This window comes from Xyrauchen texanus, chromosome 3 (assembly GCF_025860055.1).
Source record: "Xyrauchen texanus isolate HMW12.3.18 chromosome 3, RBS_HiC_50CHRs, whole genome shotgun sequence".
NCBI lineage: Eukaryota > Metazoa > Chordata > Actinopteri > Cypriniformes > Catostomidae > Xyrauchen > Xyrauchen texanus.
The window spans coordinates 45431781-45454183 of NC_068278.1; the positions used below are offsets into that span (position 1 = coordinate 45431781).

The 22403-nt window shown below is 41.2% G+C and overlaps 2 protein-coding genes across 2 annotated transcripts; one reads left to right on the plus strand and one right to left on the minus strand.

Annotated features, from left to right (window-relative positions):
- Positions 1-342: 342 nt before the first annotated feature.
- LOC127628142 (non-histone chromosomal protein HMG-14A-like) lies at positions 343-6410 on the minus strand. Its single transcript, XM_052104849.1, has 6 exons — positions 6239-6410; positions 5377-5403; positions 5239-5268; positions 4445-4492; positions 4191-4304; positions 343-1185 (listed from the first exon to the last, which is right to left on the minus strand). The coding sequence occupies exons 1-6, from the start codon at positions 6251-6253 to the stop codon at positions 1132-1134; spliced, it is 288 nt and encodes a 95-aa protein (XP_051960809.1). The 5' UTR covers positions 6254-6410; the 3' UTR covers positions 343-1131.
- Positions 6411-7733: 1323 nt separating this feature from the next.
- Positions 7734-18743, plus strand: LOC127630457 (uncharacterized). Its single transcript, XM_052107996.1, has 3 exons — positions 7734-7954; positions 8499-8667; positions 16499-18743. Exons 1-3 carry the CDS (start codon positions 7874-7876, stop codon positions 17155-17157), a joined length of 909 nt encoding a protein of 302 aa, XP_051963956.1. The 5' UTR covers positions 7734-7873; the 3' UTR covers positions 17158-18743.
- Positions 18744-22403: the final 3660 nt, after the last annotated feature.

A 22403-nucleotide genomic window follows, 5' to 3' on the forward strand; every position in this document is an offset into this window, starting at 1 on the left:
GGCCACTTTCAAGTAATAAGTAAAAAATATAAAAGTTCACCATACAATTTGGGCAAAAGTAACTTAGAAAAAGTGACTTCAGCCAAAAGGTGAGCAGTTTGCATCCCTGTGTTAGGATTAAAGTGCTGTATGGAACTGTGATGGAATCCTTTTATGACCCACAGAGTAAGAACAAATCTCAGATCCCCTACATTTACCACTGTATGAAAATTAATAAATTATGGATCCGAATTCTTATTTCAATACCAATACATTGTTTAATATGGAATGTTTTTTCCCCAGCACATATGTTCCAAACATTACTAATGAAACAACAAAATCAAAGAAAGACCACAGCAGACATTTTGAGGAAAACTCCAATGATGGAAATTTATTGAGACTGAGAGCATTATAGGGGGACACTTCTTCACAGATGAATTTTCAGTGTTAAAAAAAACTTGAAACAATGATTTTTTTTCTTTGATTACCATTATTTAAAAAAGTCCTCTAAAACAACAGAAGGATTTTTTTTGGCCTCCTAACTAAGCCCAGTTACCATATTACTTAACAAACTGCAAAATTGGTATGATTCTTAAAAAGCTAGGAATCACCATCTAATGCTGAAACAGGAATGTAAGCAGTTTGTCATTTGTTGTTCTCTAATTTTTCCTAGACATTTGTTTAATTCATTCCTCATTCTTATAGACAATCAATTATGTTTAAAATAACAAAATAAACACAACCCTCCGTACAGAAGTGTCACAGACTCCAGAACAACATCACGAGCACTATCGGACATATAGACTGAGAGCAGACCACAGCACCACCCACTCCAAAAATTAACTACAGACCATCCGTAAAAAATACTTTAAAAGGAAAAGCAACAAGACGAAAGAAAGATGCCACCTTTTTCCAGACCGCTCGTGTTGTAGACACCTGATACAGCCGCAGCCGAACACAAGACTCATTAGTCAGCTTTGTTTTTTGTGCTAAAAACCTGAACCAGTATTTACAAATTTGCTGATAAAAATATTTTTCTTGTGGTGATGGGCAGAGAGAAGGTTGTTGAGAGAGTTGGAGAGAGAAAGAGAAAGGAACGGGGATAAAAGGGGAAGAATGAATAGACAGACGGATGGATGGACAGGCGTGGTGCTACTCTGTCTTCGGGTCCTCCTCAGGCTCTGCTGCATCTTCGGGCTTCTCAATCTGTGTAATGAAGGTGGCAAACCAATAAGAATCCACAAGGAGCACTTCATACCAATCAGAATATTTCTTCACTGACAGAGGAAGGAGGTGAAGGTTGGAGATTCTCTTTAGTGTAGACTATCAATGTCTTTATTTAGAGAGATTTGGGGAATACATTTTTATAATGTTACAAAGTAGTTTTGCAATGTTATCTAGAAGTTTTCAAAAGCTGACACAAACATTTGTATTTTTGTGCAACAAAGTTTCCATTCAAGACAAAATCGTGAGTCACTGTTACGTACTCGTACATATTCAAAGTGTTGCAAAAATGGAAATGTGGGGTTGTTGTTGTGGTGCGTGTGTTTCAGGTGTTCGTCGGTTCAATCTACCACCTGTCAATCTTCATGAAGGACGATGACTTTTCGGTTCAAATTATCCAATCACATCTCACCACTTCATTCAAATACCCGTGATCACTTCCATGTCGACAGCTTTTTGCTCACTTTGGCATACTTGTTTGACTCGCTATCACTGACATTCTGTGTGTCTATTGTTTGTTCAATCTATTCTCCAATGGTGGTTAAGTGTTCTGTCACTTTACTGTTCGTCCCGCTCAGTTAACACGGAGCGTGTAAGGCTGGGAAGGATGGAGCAGGTTAGTAGGTCGCGCAATATACACTTTGCACTATTTAGGATGTTTTGAATGTTAGAAACACTAGTTTAGGAGATTGCCCATCTTGTAAGTTTTGTTATAATATAGTTAGCGTAGTTTTGGTTAGAGCGTCTTGACGCCGAAGACTTTTCTTTTCTACATTTTATGTTTAGTAGTTTGTTTAGTTGAATTAACCTTTAGCTAGTTTGTTCTGTTTTATTGATTTGTTTGATTTGGCATCTCTCGTGCTCGCCTTCCCACCTTGGGTTTTTATTTTGTTTATTGATCTCATTTATTGTTTGTATATATTGTAAATATTATTTTCTTCACTCATCTATCATGGCATTGTGGATTAATAAATCCTTTCGAGATGAGTTTTGAGATCGTTTTTATTTTTGCTCTGTCCTGCACATTGAGATACACACACACAATTTTTAAAAGTGTTATTCCCTAGACAACATAAAAAGGGACGTAACAGTCACAGTCTGACTGAAATAATCTAAACTGACTGAAACACATCATCGAGGCTGTCTTCTATAGAGCTGTTCAGCCGTGACTTCAATTTGTAGGCAAACCCAGAAGTCTAATTCGTGGTGGGCTAGTCATTCAGATTAAGAAGTATCAGTCACAAAGATGAGATTAATTGTTTTCTCTTTTTTTTATTTTATAAAGTCTAACTATAGAACTGTTAGGGCTGGGTATCGTTCAAAACATTTAGATATCGATACCAATATCTTGACTTAGATACCGGTTCCTAAACGATACTTCTTTTCTATACCAATTTTATGAAATCTGTTTTAACAAGATTACAAACATTACCTCAAAAAGATTTTTTGGTTTTATTTTTTTCAGTTTGTTGACTTTTTTTTTACAGACTCAAAGACTCATCTCCTGAGCCTTCTGGTCTCCTCATTCCAGGGTCGGCAGGGGCAGAGGATATAACATTAATGTGAAGAGGAAAAAAAAAAACAAGAAAGGTAAACTGATAATTCAGCCAACCCTAAGGATAAGTACGGTTTAACAAGATAACGATCAGTTGATCGGTTACTGTCAACCTTAAAGCATTTTTAACATAGATTTAGCAAACTATTTATAGCCATACATCCAAACAATATATAACGTTACGTAGGTCCCAGTTTATAGGACTATGTCACCGCGCACAGAAACGTTAATTTAACAAGTACACAAGCATGTACCACTACAAGTTAGCCGATTTTGTTTGTTGGTTTGTTTGCTAAACGTTAACTTTACCTGTCGGAGTCTCAGTTATAGCGCCGCTGCATTCATCAGTAGTTTTGGAGGAGGACTCGTGTGGTTGGCATGTTCAAGGAAGCTCTGTGGCAGGACGCTGAGAGGACTGCACCGGCTCGGTCTTCTTGCAGTCGAAGACGGAGCAACTTTATGCTCTTAAGTTTATTTCGTGCACTGTCAAATGCTTCATCAGATTTGTCATGTTGCCGGTCTTGGCAGCAATTATCTTGTCGCAAATATTGCATTGTGCGCTGTTGGCATCGAGCCTGGTGAAATTATCTTTTCCCACATCTTTTACATCTATGGGTGTTGGGACACATACACACTACAGCCTCACGTGTGAGCCGTGTCTCTGGGCATAACCAGCTTAAACTAGTGTTTTTCCTTGATGCCTAAACACAGCCAATCACTGTCACTTTTAGATTTGGGCACATCTAGCATGCTATATACTTATCACTGACGTTGACGAGATTAAACCCTTAGGTATCGAAATCTGGTACCGAACGACAACACGTTTTTCGATACTGTACAGGTTTTAGTCTAAAAACCCAAAAGAGAATTTTAACGTGTTCCCTCCGGATTCTCCTATGGGTTATAATGGGGGTTTTTCAACTTATGAGTAAAATAAGGTCTGTGGTAAACATTACTTGAAAATACTTGGACGTTTTGTTCTATAACATAAAATACACAATTTCATACCTCAAACGTGAATTTTGAAGCTGCAATTTTGCAAATCAATACGGCTTTAATATTCACTTTTGAGGTATAAAAGTCTGTATTTTATGTTGTAGAACAAAACGTCCAAGTATTGTCAAGTAATGTTTACCACAGACCTTATTTTCCTCATAAGTTGAAAACCCCCCAATATAAAAACCCATAGGAGAATCTGGAGGGAACACATTGTGAATGATCTTCTGGGTTTTTAGAATAAAACCTGTATAGTTCTATATCTAGACTTCAAAAAAAAAAAAAGGACTAATCTCATCTTTATGACTGACACTTCATAATCAGAAGGACTAGCCCACAATTCAGCTTAATTTAACCCTCTGGTACCAACAAAGTGTGTGTTTTTGTGTCGGATGGTCTAAAACTGATTTGATGTAAAGAATGAGTGTATAAATACCTCCTTGTTCTTGGTCACCCCATTTTCTGACTGGTTCTCCTCCTTGGATTCCTCAGGCTTTGCTTTTCCCTTCACCTTCTTCTCCTCCTTTTTATCATTCACATCCTTCTCTTTCTGTCAGACAGAGGAAAAGACAGAGCAAGAGAATGGGATATACAAGAGAAATACATAAGCACTACATCATGGAGACAAGCAACTGTGTGATGAGTGTCAGTCCAGATGCATGTTTATGAAAGTGTAATTACAATAGGTACCTTGGGAGTTTTTTTGGGTTTGGGTTCAGGTTTTGGAGTCCCTGGTTTCTGAAAGAAAATTATATTTATGCATGACTGTTTAGAAAGGGACTATTTTTAAAGGGATAGTTCACCCAAAAATGAAAATTCTCTCATCATTTACTCCATCCTAGATGTGTATGACTATCTTTGGCAGAACACATTGATTTTTAGAAGAATATTTCAGCTCTGTAGGTTCTTATGATGCAAGTGAATGGTGATCAGACATTTGTGGCTCCAAAAATCACATTAAGGAAACATTAAAGTAATCAATTTGACTCCAGTAGTTAAATCCACATCTTCAGAAGCGATATGATAGATGTGGGTGAGAAAGAGCCTTAAAAAAGTCTTAACTTTTTTTTTTTAAATCTCCACTCCCACTTTCAGATGTGAAAGATAAACTAAACAGGCACCACATGTGGCTTTCAGATGTAAAAGTGGAGATTTTTTGGAGATTCAAAACATCAGCTGAGATATTCTTCTAAAATGTTTCATTTGTGATCTGCTGAAGAAAGAAATTCATACACATCTGGGATGGCATGAGGGTGAGTTAATGATGAGAGAATTTTTATTTTTGGGTGAACTATCCCTTTTAATGATGAACATACCACCTAAGAAATATGCATGTAAAATCTAAATTAGTTATACATAATGCTCATCATATTTAAATTAATGTGTTTTCTGAAAAACACATTTTGACTAAACATGTAATACTAAATGTAATGTAACACTAAACAGCTTATAAAATGTTTTATAAGAAGGAAAAGAAAACATACCACTGATAGTCTAGCAGACCTTCTCTGAGGCTAGAAAGAACAAAAAAAGGTGAGTTTGAGGAGAGGCGGAACAATGCATTTGTACTTATTTTAAACAACTCAAAATTATTTTCACATATTTAAAAAACAAAATCTTACCTCCTCCTTGACTTCGCCATCAGTTCCCTGTATATCAACACAACAAATATGTAAAGTTAGATTTTGATCTACAATTGTATGCACATAAAGGGCGGGGAAACAAAAAAAGAGCAACTAACTTTGGGCTGTGATGTTCTGTACGTTTGTAAACATAAGAGTAACAAGCGTTGTCCTTTTTATTTAGATTTAGTACAGCTTAATCGAAATTTGAAAGGAGGAACGGCATATATCTGCGTACGGTTTATCTGTCAGTAAACGGTAGCGCAGGAAGGTGCGGCGATTTTTTTATTTATTTATTTTTCACGGAGGTATTTCACGACATGTGTCCACACATTTGAATAGGGAGGAGGGGCGCGCGATTATCCCGCCTCAGCGCTGCCACCTGGCGGCAGATAGGCGTCATAACACTCATCTTCCACGAACGAACAAAGAAAATGCTTTAAAATTGTTTAGTAACGCGACCGCCTTTTCGTGAAATCATTAACGTTCAGAAAATTAGAGTTATACCCCTATTTTATAATCCCAATTCGACGGCGGCTGAGCCACGTTCGCGCTTATAATCGTCGGTTTTCGTGTCGGTTATGGAGAGACCGAGGGCAGCATGGCTGCTGCTGCACGGGCATGAGATCAAGCCGAACCTCAGTACAGCACTGCTCCACTAAAACCATCCCGCTAACCGCACTACTGTCGACAAAAACGCCGCGATTCGGCGGGAAAAATCCTAAAATGAACAACAATTTTTTCTAAATAAATCGCCTGGATTTTTATAAAAAAAAACGTTGTCTAGAGGGCTTCCTAATTTCACGACTGATTAGTAAGGGCAAAAGTGTAGCCGTATGCCGCGCTCGGCTTTTCTACATACCTTTCTCTTGGGCATGTTGATTTTGGGATAATTTTCTTCTTTTATGCAAAACCAACAGGTTATCTTTTGTGATTCGGAGTTCACAGTTTAGGAGACTGTCGTCCGCTATATACTAATTCTGTAGTAAACACTGGACTACATTAGAGCCAGTGGTTGAATGGGAGGGTGGAGGCGCGGCTATGCTATGATTGATGTCGGGTTTGACCAATCAGCGGGCACCTAGATCAGCCACAGAAGAGCCAGATTCTTAGCTCCGCTGTGCTTTTACGCGCGAAACCTTGAGAGTTAAAGAAGGTGTAAAATACAACGACAAACCTTCCTGTAAAATTTCCCTCCAAGCAGGTTAAAATATATGGCTTGCTTTGATTGTGGGCGGCGACAAATATGATCTGCCAGTAAAGTGCTTTGACACAGTATTGTATTCCATATTTAATAAAATTTTAGTGAAAGGGAATAGATAACATTTAGAACGGTCCAGACATAAAGTTCGTTCCTCCATAATTCCTGTGCTTGCTTAAAGGGATCGTTCACCCCAAAATGAAAATTCTCTAATTTTCTCTCCCTCATTCCATCCCAGACGTGTATGACTTCACTTATTCTGAATAACACAAATTAAGATTTTAGAAGTATATCTCAGCTCTGTAGGTCCATACAATGCAAGCGAATGGTGGCCAGAAATTTTAAGGTCTAAAAAGCATATTAAAGTTGCATAAAAGTAATCTATATTACCCCAGTGGTCAAATCCATATCTTGAGAAGCGATATGATAAGTGTGGGTGAGGAAAAAGATCAATATTAAAGTCCTTTTTACTGTAAATCTACATTTTAACTTTCACTTCCACATTCTTCTCCTTTTGGTGATTACTATTCTTTGTGCATATCGCCATTTACAGGGAGAATAATTTATAGCAAAAAAGGACTTAAATATTGATCTGTTTCTCACCCACACCTAATCATATCACTTAAAGATTTGGATTTAACCACTGCAGTCTTCTGGATTACTTTTATGCTGCCTTTATATGCTTTTAGAGCTAGACAGTTTGGTCACCATTCACTTGCATTGTTAGGACTTACAGAGCTGAAATATTCTTCTAAAAATCTTTGTGTTCAGTGGAAGAAAACAGTCATACAAATCTGGCATGCTATGAGGGTGAGTAAATTATGAGACGATTTTCATTTTTGGGTGAACAATCCCTTTAACAACAGCATATTTGTGCATCTGTGAAGCTCAATAAATATGGCTGACACAAATTTTCTAGCAGGTGGACAGATTTGTCTGCTATCTTTCTGTGAAAACATGCTGAAGTGTTAATGTAATGAAACAGTGTGTGAAGTGGACACATGTGCCGGTTTGTTATAAAAAAGGTAAATCAAAAGACTTTTCTTACTTCTGCTTTATTTAAGCTGAGACCAAACTGTGTAAGTGGGTGTGTTTGTGCAAATCTATAACTGTGCTTACTTCCTTTGTTTTTTATCCAGACCAGAGATATCAGAAGCCTGAGACAACATTTTCAGCAATAGATAGATAGATAGATAGATAGATAGATAGATAGATAGATAGATAGATAGATAGATAGATAGATAGATAGATATATGGATGAAAGGATTATAAGATCGTAGAGTGATACTACTTTGGATGTTAAGAGACATATACTTTCACTCTTTAGATTTCTGTTTCAGAAACCATACAAACAGGCATTCTACTATAAAAGAGCTGGTAAGGGTCTATCATTCTTTTACCTTTTCTTAAACAAAAAAATGCTGATAGTTGTTCATAAATTACTGTTTTATCTGCTCTATTTGGTTATGGTTATGCCTAGATGTCTGAAGGTTTTTTAACTATTGCGTTTGGGTATTTGATTGATGTGATTACAGTGATAAAATTAGAGTAATCTAAATTCTTGAACTCATTCAATTTACTTGAAGTTGTATCTTTTCACCATTTGGGATCTGCTGGTGATCAGTGTTGCAATCTTACTGTTTTTTTCTCTCTTCAATTTATTAAGGAAGGAAGTGCAGACAGTATGCACTGATGCATGGATTTTGTCATTTCCTATTCCTCATTTCAGTTTGATTTCTCTCCATGTTGTTTAAATTTTATTTTGTTAAATTTGACACTCTTTGATTGTTTGTGTGAATACTTTTTGTATCCTTGAATTTGGCTCTTGTTTTTGATTCATGTTCAGCACTATTTCTCGGTTAAATGTTGTTATTGGATACATTTACTGAGACTTGTGAGGGGTCTGTGTGTGTGTGCATAGGGGGTTATCATGCTTGGAGAACCATTCCTTCATATTCTGAACTGCACAGAAGATGCCACAAATTGTGATGGAGCAGCTCACATACACTCAGTCACCTCCACGGCCAGTCCCAACCCAAGCAAGATGAGCATCACTGTCAGATCACCGCTGACACCACAAAATGTGAGAGGTGAGAGACCAGGGAATTCTGGGTTATTTAGATGAGGTTGTGGTAGACCTAGAAGTAATATCCATTGAATGGTCTGATGGATTTTACTTGAACCATGAGGAAATACATCTATTCATCAGTCAATAACAGGGGTTGACTGTGCCCCAGGTTCTGGGAGCAGTTAATAAACAGTATGTAGAAATTAAAATTCAGGAAGGAAGTGTCATGGTGAGAAATACAGCCCACAGACAGTTTTAACTGCAGGTGTTGAATTGAAAAGAGTACTTCTAATGTAGAGTTGTATAGAACTACTATAATTAACAGTTTCTGCATAGTACACTGTAAACCTGCATACACACAATGTTGTCTTAATGGAAAAATTTCTTGAAATGTCAGATTTTGGACACACAACTCAAATATCTATTTTCCTTGAACTTACTTTTTGTAAAAATCCACAGATTAAAGATTTTGAGTGTTAATAACAAACTATTGAGTACAAAATTAAGGCTATTGGGAATAACCACAATGCCTTGCACTTGAATAATTTTTTTAAATTGTTTTAAAGAATGAATAATGATTTTAGCCCTTTTGTAGTATTATTTATGTTGTTTTGTTGCAAAAAGTTGTTTCAAATGATTTCACCATTAGGGTCAAACGTTTTTGACTGTTTTGAGTTTAATTATATTTTTATTTTCAGCTGGTAAACCATGTAAATGTAATCACCAAATTCAAACAATAAATGTTGTTTTGAAGCTGCTTAATGTGGTGACTAATCATGCTAATTCAAATGGATGCGCTGAATATAGCGCTCTCTCTCCGCAATCATTAGTGTTCATGGAAACATAATAATTATAATATTAGAAAGCTGAGACTTTCTTTATCACCCCCATCCACATCCCTATCGGAGTTGGGCACAGCGGAGACAGCCTCTGCCACCTTTTCCCATTTACCCACCTCTTACATTCCTACATGATATTAATATCAAACTTCCCATGGAGAACCTTTTCCTTGTAGTAATTTCCTCAACAAGAACATCCAGCTCTTGTCTACTGAAGTTTTTGTTTCTTTTCGTTTCCTCTATGTCAAATGAAAAGTTATCAAATGGTTACCAGCAAGTAAATTCTCCTATGGCGAATATTGTCGTTAAACTAGCGAGGTGTTTGCTACCTCAAAAAAAATTAAATAAATAAATAAATGCCATTGGTTGTGTCAGTGTATTTGTGTAGGGCTGGATGGGCCGCTCAACCAAACAAGAATTTTTATTGCACCACAGAGACACAGTGTTTACAGTTTTCAAGAAAATTAATCTACGAATGGCTTACTTAAAGATGTCTCTGCATACTAAGCTGGGATAGGAGGGAGCTGGGATTTACTCATGCACTGTAGAAGGGACAAAGTACAGAAAATTACCATTGACTTATAGGAGAGTGCCCCATTTTAGTGTTGCTTGATTTAACTGCATCATTTGATACAGTTGATCTTCAGTTTTAATTGATACATTAAAGAGATGGGTGGGAATATCTGAGGTGGCTTTAGACTTGTTTGTTTCCTGTTTGTCGAATAGGAAATTTGTAGTATCCGTTGAAGATAGGGCTGGGTATCGTTCCAAAAAATTTGATATCGATACCGATACCTTGACTTCGATTATGGTTCCTAAACTATACATTTTTCGATACCAATTTTATGAAATCCATTTTAACAACATTACAAATATTACCTCAAAAAAACTTTGGTTCCCCTTCTGTCGCTCTCTCCACGTTGTGTCGGAGAAGCGACACTAGGGGTCTCTCTTGAGCGCCGATATTCACCTCTGACCTATTGAAAAGGGCCAATGGGAGTTGGCAGTCAGTATTTGCATACCCCGCCCCCGGACATACGGGTATTTAAGCGGGGCAAATACGGAAGTTTAGTCAGAAAATTTCTTCGGAACCGATGGTCTGTCTGCAGTTTGCTGCGAGTTACACACCACTTAAACGTTCCTGTTTTCCTCTGACGATCTGCATGCTGTTGGATTTTGACGGCGCACAACAGCGGCTTTCTCCTTCTCAGTGCACGGCGTGCATTGTTGCCCCTGAGCGCTTCGACAGCGCAGACACATACACACACACACTGTGTATTAAAAGAGTTTTTACTAAAAGAGTAATTTTCTCTAAAAGAGCAAACACAGCGGTGTTGAACGTCCTTTAAGGACGCGTCTTTTCAAGATGCCTTTCCGCCCCTGTGTCGTTCCTGGATGCGGTAGAGTGCTCTCCGCTTCAGACGGCCACAGGCGCTGTCTCGTGTGTTTGGGCCGCGATCACACGGAGGCGGCGTTTGTGGATGGTTCATGTTCTCACTGCGAGAACATGACTATGACCACGTTGCGGTCGCGGCTTGCTTTCAACAGAAAGCAAGCCACCCCAGCTGCACCCCGCATTGCTCCTTCTTCCCACGGGATTGAGGACGGTGCGGTTGGCGCTGGGGGCGATTTGGGGGCGGCAGCGGGTGCAGTTTCGCTGGGTAACCCCCCTCGAACCTCCCGTTCCCCGACACGCTCGCTGGTCTCCGTCCACGCTCGCGGCGATAGCGGCTCGCGTCACGGCCTGGCTGTCTATCCTTCCGTGTCCGAAGCAGATGAGCTCGCCGCTGCATCGGAGAGTGCGGTGTCTGATGCCGAGGACTCCCCTGGACTGCCGCCTTCAGGCCAGCAGGCCCAGGCTGAGGCCGACGCTCAGATGTCCGACATGCTTGCCCGGGCCGCCGTGAGCGTGGGGTTGGACTGAAACCCTCCATACTCCCCACAGCCTTCGCGGTTGGATGATTGGTTCCTGGGGGCAGCGCGCCGTTCGCGGCCTCGCATCCCCCCGGTCCCTTTCTTCCCGGAGGTGCATGATGAGCTGACGTCTACAGACCTCTGCTTTTTACGGGCAGGAGTGCCCCTGCAGCAGGTGTCCCGACGCGTCCTGGTCACAACCGACACCTCCCGGTCCGGGTGGGGTGCCGTGTGCAGCGGGCACGCAGCAGCGGGCCGTTGGAAAGGGGCCCCACTGCGTTGGAACATCAATTGCCTGGAGTTGCTGACCGTCCTTCTTGCTCTCAGGAAGTTCCTCCCGTTAGTTCGGGACAAACATGTCCTCGTGAGATCGGACAGCACCGCGGTGGTGGCGTACATAAATCGCCAAGGCGCTCCCGCCACATGTCACAACTCGCCCGCCGTCTCCTATGGAGCCAGCAGCGACTCAAGTCGCTACGTGCCACTCACATCCCCGGCAAGCTCAACGTCGTAGCGGACGCGCTATCACGACAACGCCTGCCCGGCAGGGAGTGGAGGCTTCACCCCCAGTCGGTCCAGCTGATTTGGGAACGGTTTGGCAAGGCCCAGGTAGACCTGTTCGCCGCCCAGGAAACCTCCCACTGCCCGCTCTGGTACGCCCTAACAGAGGCTCCCCTCGGGACAGACGCGCTGGCACACAGCTGGCCCTCGGGGCTGCGCAAGTACGCATTTCCCCCAGTGAGCCTTCTTGCACCGGTGCTGTGCAAGGTCAGGGAGGACGAGGAGCAAGTCACGTTGGTGGCCCCCTACTGGCCCACTCGGACTTGGTTCTCGGAACTCAGGCTCCTCGCGACAGCTCCTCCCTGGCGAATTCCCCTGAGAAAGGACCTCCTCTCTCAGGGACGGGGCATGCTCTGGCACCCGCGCCCAGACCTCTGGAACCTCCACGTCTGGTCCCTGGACGGACGCGGAAGAGCTAGCGGCTTACCGCGACTGTTGTGAATACCATCAACCAAGCCAGAGCCCCTCTACCAGGCACCTTCATGCCCTAAAGTGGCACTTGTTTGCAGATTGGTGTTCTTCCAGAGCCGAAGACCCGCAGAGATGCTGCGATTAGGTCAGTGCTTCTGTTCCTACAGGAGAGGCTGGACAGGAGGCTGTCCCCGTCCACCCTCAAGGTGTATGTTGCCGCTATCGCCGCCCACCACGATCCTGTAGACGGCAAGTCTTTGGGTAAGCACGACCTGATCCTCAGGTTCCTGAGAGGCGCCGGAGGTTGAATCCCTCCCGGCCAGGCCTAGTTCCCTCCTGGGATCTCTCGGTAGTCTTGGCAGGACTCCAGAGACCTCCCTTCGAGCCGCTCGAATCAGTTGGACTCAGGGCCCTCTCTCTTAAGACGGCCCTGCTGATCGCGCTCGCCTCCATCAAGAGGGTCGGGGACCTGCAAGCGTTCTCTGTCAGCGACACTTGCCTGGAGTTCGGTCCGGCAGATTCGTCTGTGATCCTAAGACCGCGACCGGGCTATGTGCCCAAGGTTCCTACCACACCATTCCGAGATCAGGTAGTGAACCTGCAAGCGCTGCCCCGGGAGGAGGCAGACCCAGCCCTTTCGTTGCTGTGTCCAGTGCGCACCCTGCGCATTTACCAGGACCGCACACAGAGCACCAGACGCTCTGAGCAGCTCTTTGTCTGCTTTGGGGGACAGCAGAAAGGGAATGCCGTCTCCAAGCAGAGGCTCGCCCACTGGGTTGTCGACGCCATCACACTGGCTTATCACACTCAGGCCGTGCCCCTACCCTTGCGGGTCCGAGCTCACTCAACAAGGGGTGTTGCGTCCTCGTGGGCACTGGCCAAGGGCACCTCCCTAGCAGACATCTGTAGAGCCGCGGGTTGGGCAACACGCAACACCTTCGTGAGGTTTTACAACCTCCGCGTTGAGTCGGTTGCGTCTCGTGTTTTGTCAGGTCCAAGCCCGTAGAACTCGGTAACACGTAGACCGACCGGCCGGGTGGATCGCTTGCGCCCAGCGCCCTTTTCCTGACGTCAAGGTAAAGTAGTGCGCCTTCTTCCCAGGGTGCCCCACTCCGAGTCGGGCCCCTGGTCGATTCCTCCCCAGCCCTCCGGGTCCGCGGTTCAGTGGAGGAACTCGCCGACCCAAGCCACTGCGGGTACCCTGATGGCTACCCTGTACTGGTATAGGTGCTCCACAGGTAAGGCCTCCTGCTCGGACTCCCCCTGTGTGTAATTCCACGGTTCTGTCCCCTTACGAGCGGACCCCCGTGTCTCCCTTAGGCAGTTACAGCTGCCTCGGTCGCCGTTCTGTAGCAACTCCCCCCTTTCGAGGCTTTATCTACCACTGCACCATACGGTCTCCGCAGGGTCTGGGTAAGACCCCCTTCCCTATATGCGTGTAAGGGCCCCGGCCGTGATTGCTCTAGGCGAGAAACATAGAGAGAAAAGAGGCCCAGCCAGGCTGGCCCGTTCCCATGTTGGCAAACATCGCCTTGTTCCCCTCCCAGGGTAACTAGAAGGACTCCGATGTTCTTAAGGGGCATTGGGGAAGGGTACGTGCAGCCAGGTACAGACGATGCGTGGCACTGGATGAAATCCCTGCCCGCCTCTGTATCGGCGGTTCACGTACAAGGTTCAGCGCATGGCAAGATTGGAATGGGTCCCCTAGTGTCGCTTCTCCGACACAGCGTGGAGAGAGCGACAGAAGGGGAACGTTTGGTTACGTATGTAACCGCCATGCCACTGAACCGAGCCACTGTTGTGGCCGGACCATTCCGGCTCCTCAGAAAAATCCTGACTAAACTTCCGTATTTGCCCCGCTTAAATACCCGTATGTCCGGGGGCGGGGTATGCAAATACTGACTGCCAACTCCCATTGGCCCTTTTCAATAGGTCAGAGGTGAATATCGGCGCTCAAGAGAGACCCCTAGTGTCGCTTCTCCGACACAACGTGTCGTTCCCTCCCTCGGGGAACGGAGGTTACATACGTAACCAAACGTTTTATTTTTTCAGTTTGTTGACTTTTTTACAGACTCAAAGACTCATCTCCTGAGCCTTCTGGTCTCCTCATGCCAGGGTTTGGCAGGGGCAGAGGATATAACATTAACGTGAAGAGGAAAAAAAAAACAAGAAAGCTGAACTGTTAATTCAGCACACCCTAAGGATTTAACAAGATAACTTGTTTAATGGGAGTTAAACCTGATCAGTTACTGTCAACATTAAAGCATTTTTAACATAGATTTAGCTAGCTATTTATAGCCATACATTCAAACAAAATCTAACATTACGTAGGTCCCAGTTTATAAGACTATGTCACCGCGCACAGGAACGTTAATTTAACAAGTACACAAGCATGTACCACTACAAGTTAGCCGATTTTGTTTGTTGGTTTGCTTGCTAAACATTAACATGTCGGTGTCCCAGTTATAGCACCGCTGCATTCATCAGTATTTTTGGAGGAGGACTCGTGTGGTGGGCATGTTCAAGGCAGCTCTGTGGCAGGATGCTGAGAGGACTGCACCTGCTCGGTCTTCTTGTGGTCGAAGACGGAGCAACTTTTTGCTCTGAAATTTATTCCGTGCACATAAAGTGCATCATCAGATTTGTCATGTTACCGGTCTTGGCAGCAATTATCTTGTCGCAAATATTGCATCGTGTGCTGTTGGCATCGAGCCTGGTGAAATACAGCCACACTTTTGGTCTTTTACACACTACAGCCCCACGTGTGAGCCGCGTCTGTGGGTGTAACTGGCTTAAACTAGTGTTTTTCCTTGATGCCTAAACACAGCCAATCACCGTCACTTTTAGATTTGGGCACATCTAGCATGCTATATGCTTATCACTGACGTTGACGAGATTAAACCCTTAGGTATCGAAATTTGGTACGGAACAACAAGACATTTTTTGATACTCTATAGTTTAGAAGCAATTCGGTCGGTGCCAAAAATGTATCGAACTCGATGCCCACCCCTAGTTGAAGTTGAGATGTCCTCCTCTTCAACAATAAATTGTGGTGTTTCGCAAGGATCCCTGTTAGGGCCAATTTTGTTTTCTCTATATGTTACCTCTTGGTTCTGTGATTCGAAAATACACAGAAAATTTGAAAATACAAATTTTTATTGCTATGAAAATGACCTACAGTTATATTTGTTGCTAAATCCCAATAATCTGCCTATTTTAAATGTTCTTCAAGAGTGTATAGCAGATATAAAAAAACAAATCGGATGTTTTATCATTTTCTGCAGTTAAATTAGGATAAAACAGAAGTTGTTATAATCTGTCATGATTTAAAAAAATGTCAGATTGAGTCAGCACTTTATCAAATATTCAGGATTTCTATGGTGAGACAGGTTTTCAGGTTTAGGGATAAAGAGAAGCTTATTCATGCTTTTATTTCGTCTTGCCTAGACTATTGTATTGCAGTTTTCAACTTTAAATCAATGCAATTTAGCATGGCTACAATCAGTGCAAAATGCTTCAGCTAGACTTTTTACACAAACTAGGTCTTTTAATCATATTACTCCAGTTTTAGCTTCTTTGCATTGGTTACCAGTTCATTTTAGGTTTGATTTTACGATTTTATTCATATAAGGCATTACATGGGTTGGCAGCAGACTATTTAGCAGAACTTTTAAGCCCTTATGAATGAGTTAGACCTCTTAGATCTTCTTGTCATGAACTGTTCCAAGAACCAGATACAAAACTAAAGGTGATAGAGCATTTGTAGTGAAGGCCCCACGATTATGGAACCGCCTGCCAGGGGACATTAGATCTGCTGAATCTATGTCTCATTTAAAAACGAATTTGTATAAACTTGCTTTTACTACTTTGTACATTTTTATCTTTTGTTTACTGAGTGTGTTTTGATTTTTATGTTTTGTGAAGTGCTTTGTGCTAAATTGCTCAAAGATGCTATATAAATAAAGTTATTATTAGAAACAAATTCTAACAAAAAAACGTTTTTCAACATTTCATAATTGCTGCAGAGTGTGACTTTACTTGAAATGCAGACTTCCCTCAAATGTTAAAATATTGTTTTGAGATGAGGGTGGTTATACTCATGCCTCATACATTTTCTCTTCCCATCAGCTGGCAGGCCTGAACGCCTAGAAAAGCCAAGGTCAAGTCGGGCATCTGCACCCAGCAACGCTATGCCAATTCTCAGCTGTAGCGGTGAGGATCACTTGAGCATGACACTGTATTGCTCCTGGTGTTGTCCCAGCTTCTACAAGGACTATCCTGACCTCCGACTTGCAGGTGACCGGCTGGAGCATTGGAGTCCTCATAACCCAGCCCTGCTCAGCTCACAGGACAATGGGCCACTGCTGCAGTCTCAAGACCTGAGTTCTCTGGAGCCCACACTGGTGCAGGGTCAACAGGCAGAGGTTGTGACCCAGCACGATGAGGGTTATCTTGTCATAGAGAGCGGTCAGGGTCCTAGTTGGGAGAGAAGGCTCACCAATTCCATGTTGAATGGTTATTTGGAGGTCCAAATGCTGGAGGTGTTTTGCCAGCACATGCAAAACATGGCATGCTGTGGATCATCATTGCTTGGCACTGATGTCATGCCAACGCTGGGGCCCACTAGCCTGACTGTACCCAGTGAACAAAGAGCCAATCAAGAAGAGGTGCTGGATTCTTCATCCAGTTACGTTGTGCGATACTTGAGCACTTGTTCAGCTCCAGCCACCTCCCACTTCAGCTCACCTGTGCTGCGAATCTCAGAAGCTGAGGAGCCAACCTCATAAATAGACATACTCATCACGACATCCTCACTCTAACACACAAGTATTTAAAGTAATAGTTCACCCATAAATGAAAATTCTCTTATCATTTACTCAGCCACATACCATCCCAGGTCTTTTTTCTGTTGAACACAAATGTAGATTTTTAGAATAATATTTCATCTCTATAGGTCCTCACAATGTAAATGAATGGGCATCAAAAGCTTAAAGCTCAAGTAGGTGCACGAAGAAGGTGAATTTTCAAACAAAATATAGACTGTTTCTCACCCACACATATCATATAACTTTTGAAGATTTGGATTTAACCACTGGAGTTTTATGGATTACTTTTATGCTGCCTTTATGTGCTTTTGGACCTTCAAAGTTTTGGTCACCATTCACTTGCATTGTATGGACCAACAGAGCAGAGAATATATATTTTTTTAAATCTTAATTTGTGTTCTGCAGAAGAATGAAAGAAAAACACATCTGGGATGGCACGAAGGTGAGTAAATGATGTGAGAATTTTCATTTTTGGGTGAACTATCCCTTTTAATAGTTAAATACAGTGTAAGCTATATTGACAGCATTTGTGGCATAATCTTTACTACATCATAAAATAATTTGACTTTTTGTTTGCTTTTTTTGGAGCAAAAATCATTGTTACAATGAGGTACTTACAATGGAATTAAAAGGCAGTTACCAAGGAAAAATTACATAGTGCAAAAATACTGTAACTGCTATTTGTCCTTTGAAGTATTTATGAAGATATCCCCTCCTGCAGAATATGGGGATCATATATACCCTGATAGCCTGATGTGTGTGTGTTAACATCTAAAACCACTCTCAGATGTTTTTGAGATGTTAATGATTTTAAATGTAAATCTAAATGTACGTAAATCTGCTTTTTTAAAGATGCTTAGGATATGTTAATTAATGTGCAATGCTTTCCAGATGAAACACTCTTAAATAGACATCTCGGAGAGGTAGGTGTGCCAAAGTTCTAGCTAATTATTTGAAGTCATTCTTTCTAAGACTAAATCATTTAATTAGCACTTCCTGTCTAGCAAGCCAGTTAACCAGAGGAACAATATACAAACCTCACAAAGAATGACAACATGTAACCAACTGTAAATTAACCCTGACACAATTTCAGTGTTACAACTGAAATCTCCCTCTTTTTTTTCTCTCTTTACTCATCTCCCGATCCGCTCATCCTCTTTCATATGTTTCCATTGTAATGTTTCAAAATCATTAATAGCACATTGTATGTTAGAAGAAGAGGAACCAAGTCATGCTGTCATGTGTAGAATGTTTTGTGACATTTATAACTGTTGCCACTTCCTTCTAAAGTAGAGCCAATCAGATGACGTGTATTTCCCTCAGTACTGCTGCAGAATGAAACATTCACTTTCCTTGTAATGATAATGACATGTGAGCAATGAAATTGAAATGTCAGTAACATAGTCCTCATTTCGATACATGTTTTCCATAATTAATTTATATCTCATTTAATTTTGTATTCAATTGTTTTGTTGTGGTAAAGCAATCGAGTTTCCAACATGAGTTACATTAATGTGAGATAGGTTAATAATTGTTATTAAATCCTGCCACTTGCTGATCACTTTGAGAAGTTACACCCAGACCAAAAACTGATTAGGCTGGTTTGGGAAAGCCAACCTACTGATCTACCATGTAAACTTATTATTATTATTAGGTTGGCTTGAAAAAGCCAACCTACTGATCTACTATTTAAAATGATTATTATTATTATTATTATTATATTGGCTTTGGAAACCAGCCTACTGATATACTATTTAAACGTAATATTATTAGGTTGGCTTGAAAGAGCAACCTACTGATCTACAACTTAAACTTAATTAGTGGGGATGCCGAAGCAAAACATCATAATTATAATCTCACATACTTATTATTATTATTATTATTAGCGGTGCTTGCGAAGCAAAGCATCACTATTATAATCTTGCATACTAATTATTACTAGTGGTGCTCGCAAAACATCACTATTATAATCTGACATACTTATTATTATTATTATTCATATTATTTGTGGTGCTTGCGAAGCAAAGAATCATTATTTTAATTTCACAAATGTATTATTATTATTATTCATATTATTTGTGGTGCTTGCGAAGCAAAGCAGCACTATTATAATCTCACATACCAGTACATATTATTAATATTATTAGTGGAGCTTGCAAAGCAAAGCATCACTATTACAATCTCACATATTTATTTATTATTATTATTATTAGTGGTGCTTGCAAAGCAAACCAGCACTATTATAATCTCACATACTTATTATTATTATTAATATTGTTTGTGGTGATTGCGAAGTTGCGAAGCAAAACATCACTATTTTAATCTCATATACTTATTATTATTATTATTATTAGTGGTGCTTGCAAAGCAAAGCATCACTATTATAATCTCACATACTTCTTCTTCTTATTATTATTAATAATATTATTACTGGTGCTTGCAAAGCAAAGCATTACTATTTTAATCTCACATACTTATTATTATTATTAGTGGTGCAAAAATGTTTTTCTACTATGATAAGTCAATGCAAGACATTTGTCGGATCATATGTCCCAATCAGAATGTCTTAGAGACATAGGGCAGGGTCATTTCAATCGGGCTACCAATCAGTCTTTACGTATCACCTTGAAATTGGAATAGCCGCGCCCTTGTAACCATTTATGGCACTCTAGCAACCGCCCCATAGACTTTCATTCAAAATGGATCAGTAGGATATCTTCAGAACAGAATGTTTGTAGACACTTGGGTATTGGCTCTTTTGAGTCAGGTTAGTAAGTAGACAATAAAGATCACTCTGGTCACTGGCTAACCATGCCCTATGAACCATTTAGAGCACCCTAGCAATGAGTCCTATTGACTTCCATTAAAAATGGCTGAGAGGGTTATCTTTGGATCAGAATGTACTACAGACATGAGAGTTGGCTTGTTTCACTTGGGTAAGCAATCAGTCTTCATGTATCCACTTAAAAAACTACTTAGCCACACCCTAGCAACCATTTAGAGCACCCTAGCAACCAGCCCCATTGACTTCCATTCAAAGGGGCTGAGTGTGATATCTTCAGATCAGAATGTTGTAGAGACATGAAACTTAGCTTGTTTTAATTGGGTGATCAATCAGTCTTCAAGTATCATCATGTAAACTACGTGGTCATGCCCTAGCAACTGTTTAGAGCACCTTAGCAAACAAACCCCATTGACTTCCATTTAAAATCGCTTAGATGGTATCTCAGGATCAGAATGTCATAGAGACTTCATTACACTCACCCTGGCAACTGCCTAGCAACCCATGGGATTACCCTAGCAACCAAGTAGCGAAACACATATCTCTGCACCAGAACATTGTAGAAATTACCTGTTTGGCTCGTTTGACTCAGTCTCATGTTAGCAATTCCTATCAAAGTGCTAAAGCATGCTAGAAACATGGCAGCACATGCTAGCTACATCTAAAACATGCTAGCAAAAAAATAGCATCATGCTAGCACATGCTAGCAATGTCTAGCAAACAGTTATGACATGCTAAAATATGCTAGCATTATGCAATCTCATTTTAGCAACACTTAGCAAAGTGTCAAAACATGTTAACAAAATGTTAGCATAATGCTAGCAATGCCTGGCTATGTATTAAAACATGATAAAAACATGCTAGCATCATGTTAGCACATGCAAGCAACACCTAGCAAAGTGCTCAAATATGCTAGCAACATGCTAGCATCATGCTAACACATGCTAGCAACACCAAGTGAAGTGCTAAAATATGCTAGTATAATGCTACCACATGCTAGCAACATCTAGCGAAGTGCTAAAACAGGATAGCAATGCCTAGCAAAATGTTAGTAGCTTGTTTGACTCATGCTGACAAGGAGCCTTTTGAGTATCACCCTGGTAACTGCCCAGCAATCAGATGGGATTACACTAGCAACCAAGTAACACAACACATATCTCTGCACCAGAACATCATAGAAATCTGCCATTGTTCCAACTGATCTTTAAATTGCCGCTGTTCCATCTTAGATCTTCCCTCTGCAACTATCATCCTGTTTCTAACTTGCCTTTTATATCTAAACTTCAATCAGATCTTGCAGCTAATAATCTCTATGACCCTTTCCAATCTGGTTTTCGCTTAATCCACAGCACTGAAACTGCTCTCTAGAAGGTTATTAATGATCTCCTCTCTGCTGACTCTGGATTTCTCAGTATTCTGATCTTGCTTGACTCTGCTTTTGACACTGTATGCCACAAAATACTCCTTTCCCGACTTCCAGATATTGGTATTACTTGCACTGCTCTATCCTGGTTTTCTGTCTACCTCACTAACAGACAACATTTCATCTTGATTAAGAAAAAAAAAAATCCCCTACTGCTCATCTCACTCAGGGTATCCCCCAGGGTTCTCTATTGGGTCTGCTACTGTTCATAATTTATGTTCTCCCACTAGGTCAGATCATCCATCGTCATGGTCTCAGTTATCACTTCTATGCTGATGACACCCAGATTTATACATCTGCACGTTTTGATGAAACACATGCCATCAGGTCATTAACTGCCTGTATCAATGATGTAAAAATTTGGTTAAACAGTAATTTCCTCAAATCCAATGCTGACAAAACTGAGATCATGATTTCTGGGACACAAACACTTTTGACATTTGTGACAATATTGATGGAAATCTGACCAAACCCTCGAAAGTGAATTTGGGAATCACTTTTGATCCATCTCTTACTTTTGAATCCCACATCAGAACCATCACTAAAACTGCTTTCTTCCATCTAACTTTCTTTCTTCCATTGCACGACTTCACCCCATTCTCAGTTGGCCGAATGCAGAATCAATAGTTCATGCTTTCATAACATCAAGTCTTGAATACTAAAACTGTCTCTTTACTGGCTAAAACTATTGCCTGATTCGAATGCATCCAAAACTCTGCAGCTAGATTTCTCCCTAACACCAAGCTTTCTGCACGCATTTCTCCCATCTTGTTTAGTCTTCGCTGACTGCCTGTCTCACGCCATATTAAGTTTAAAATTCTTCTCCTGACATACAAAGCTCTCAATGATCTGGCACCTTGTTACATATGTGATCTGCTACTTCCATACACACCAGCATGCACTCTTCGGTCTTCTGATTCCAAGTTGTTGTCTATCCCCAGATTTCATCTATCCACTTTTGGTGGGAGATCTTTCAGTGTAGTTGCAACTAAACTGTGGAAC

What these genes read in the sequence shown, in the direction of transcription:
- LOC127628142 (XM_052104849.1), bottom strand. An exon ending in ATGGCGAAGTCAAGGAGGAG is followed by an intron (nt 5,269 to 5,376) that starts GTAAGATTTTGT and finishes TGTTCTTTCTAG; the next exon opens with CCTCAGAGAAGGTCTGCTAG. An exon ending in GGGTGACCAAGAACAAGGAG is followed by an intron (nt 1,186 to 4,190) that starts GTATTTATACAC and finishes TTCATTACACAG; the next exon opens with ATTGAGAAGCCCGAAGATGC.
- LOC127630457 (XM_052107996.1), top strand. Translation starts at nt 7,874, where the DNA reads ATGTTAAGAGACATATACTTTCACTCTTTAGATTTCTGTTTCAGAAAC. An exon ending in ATTCTACTATAAAAGAGCTG is followed by an intron (nt 7,955 to 8,498) that starts GTAAGGGTCTAT and finishes GTGTGTGCATAG; the next exon opens with GGGGTTATCATGCTTGGAGA. An exon ending in GACACCACAAAATGTGAGAG is followed by an intron (nt 8,668 to 16,498) that starts GTGAGAGACCAG and finishes TCTTCCCATCAG; the next exon opens with CTGGCAGGCCTGAACGCCTA.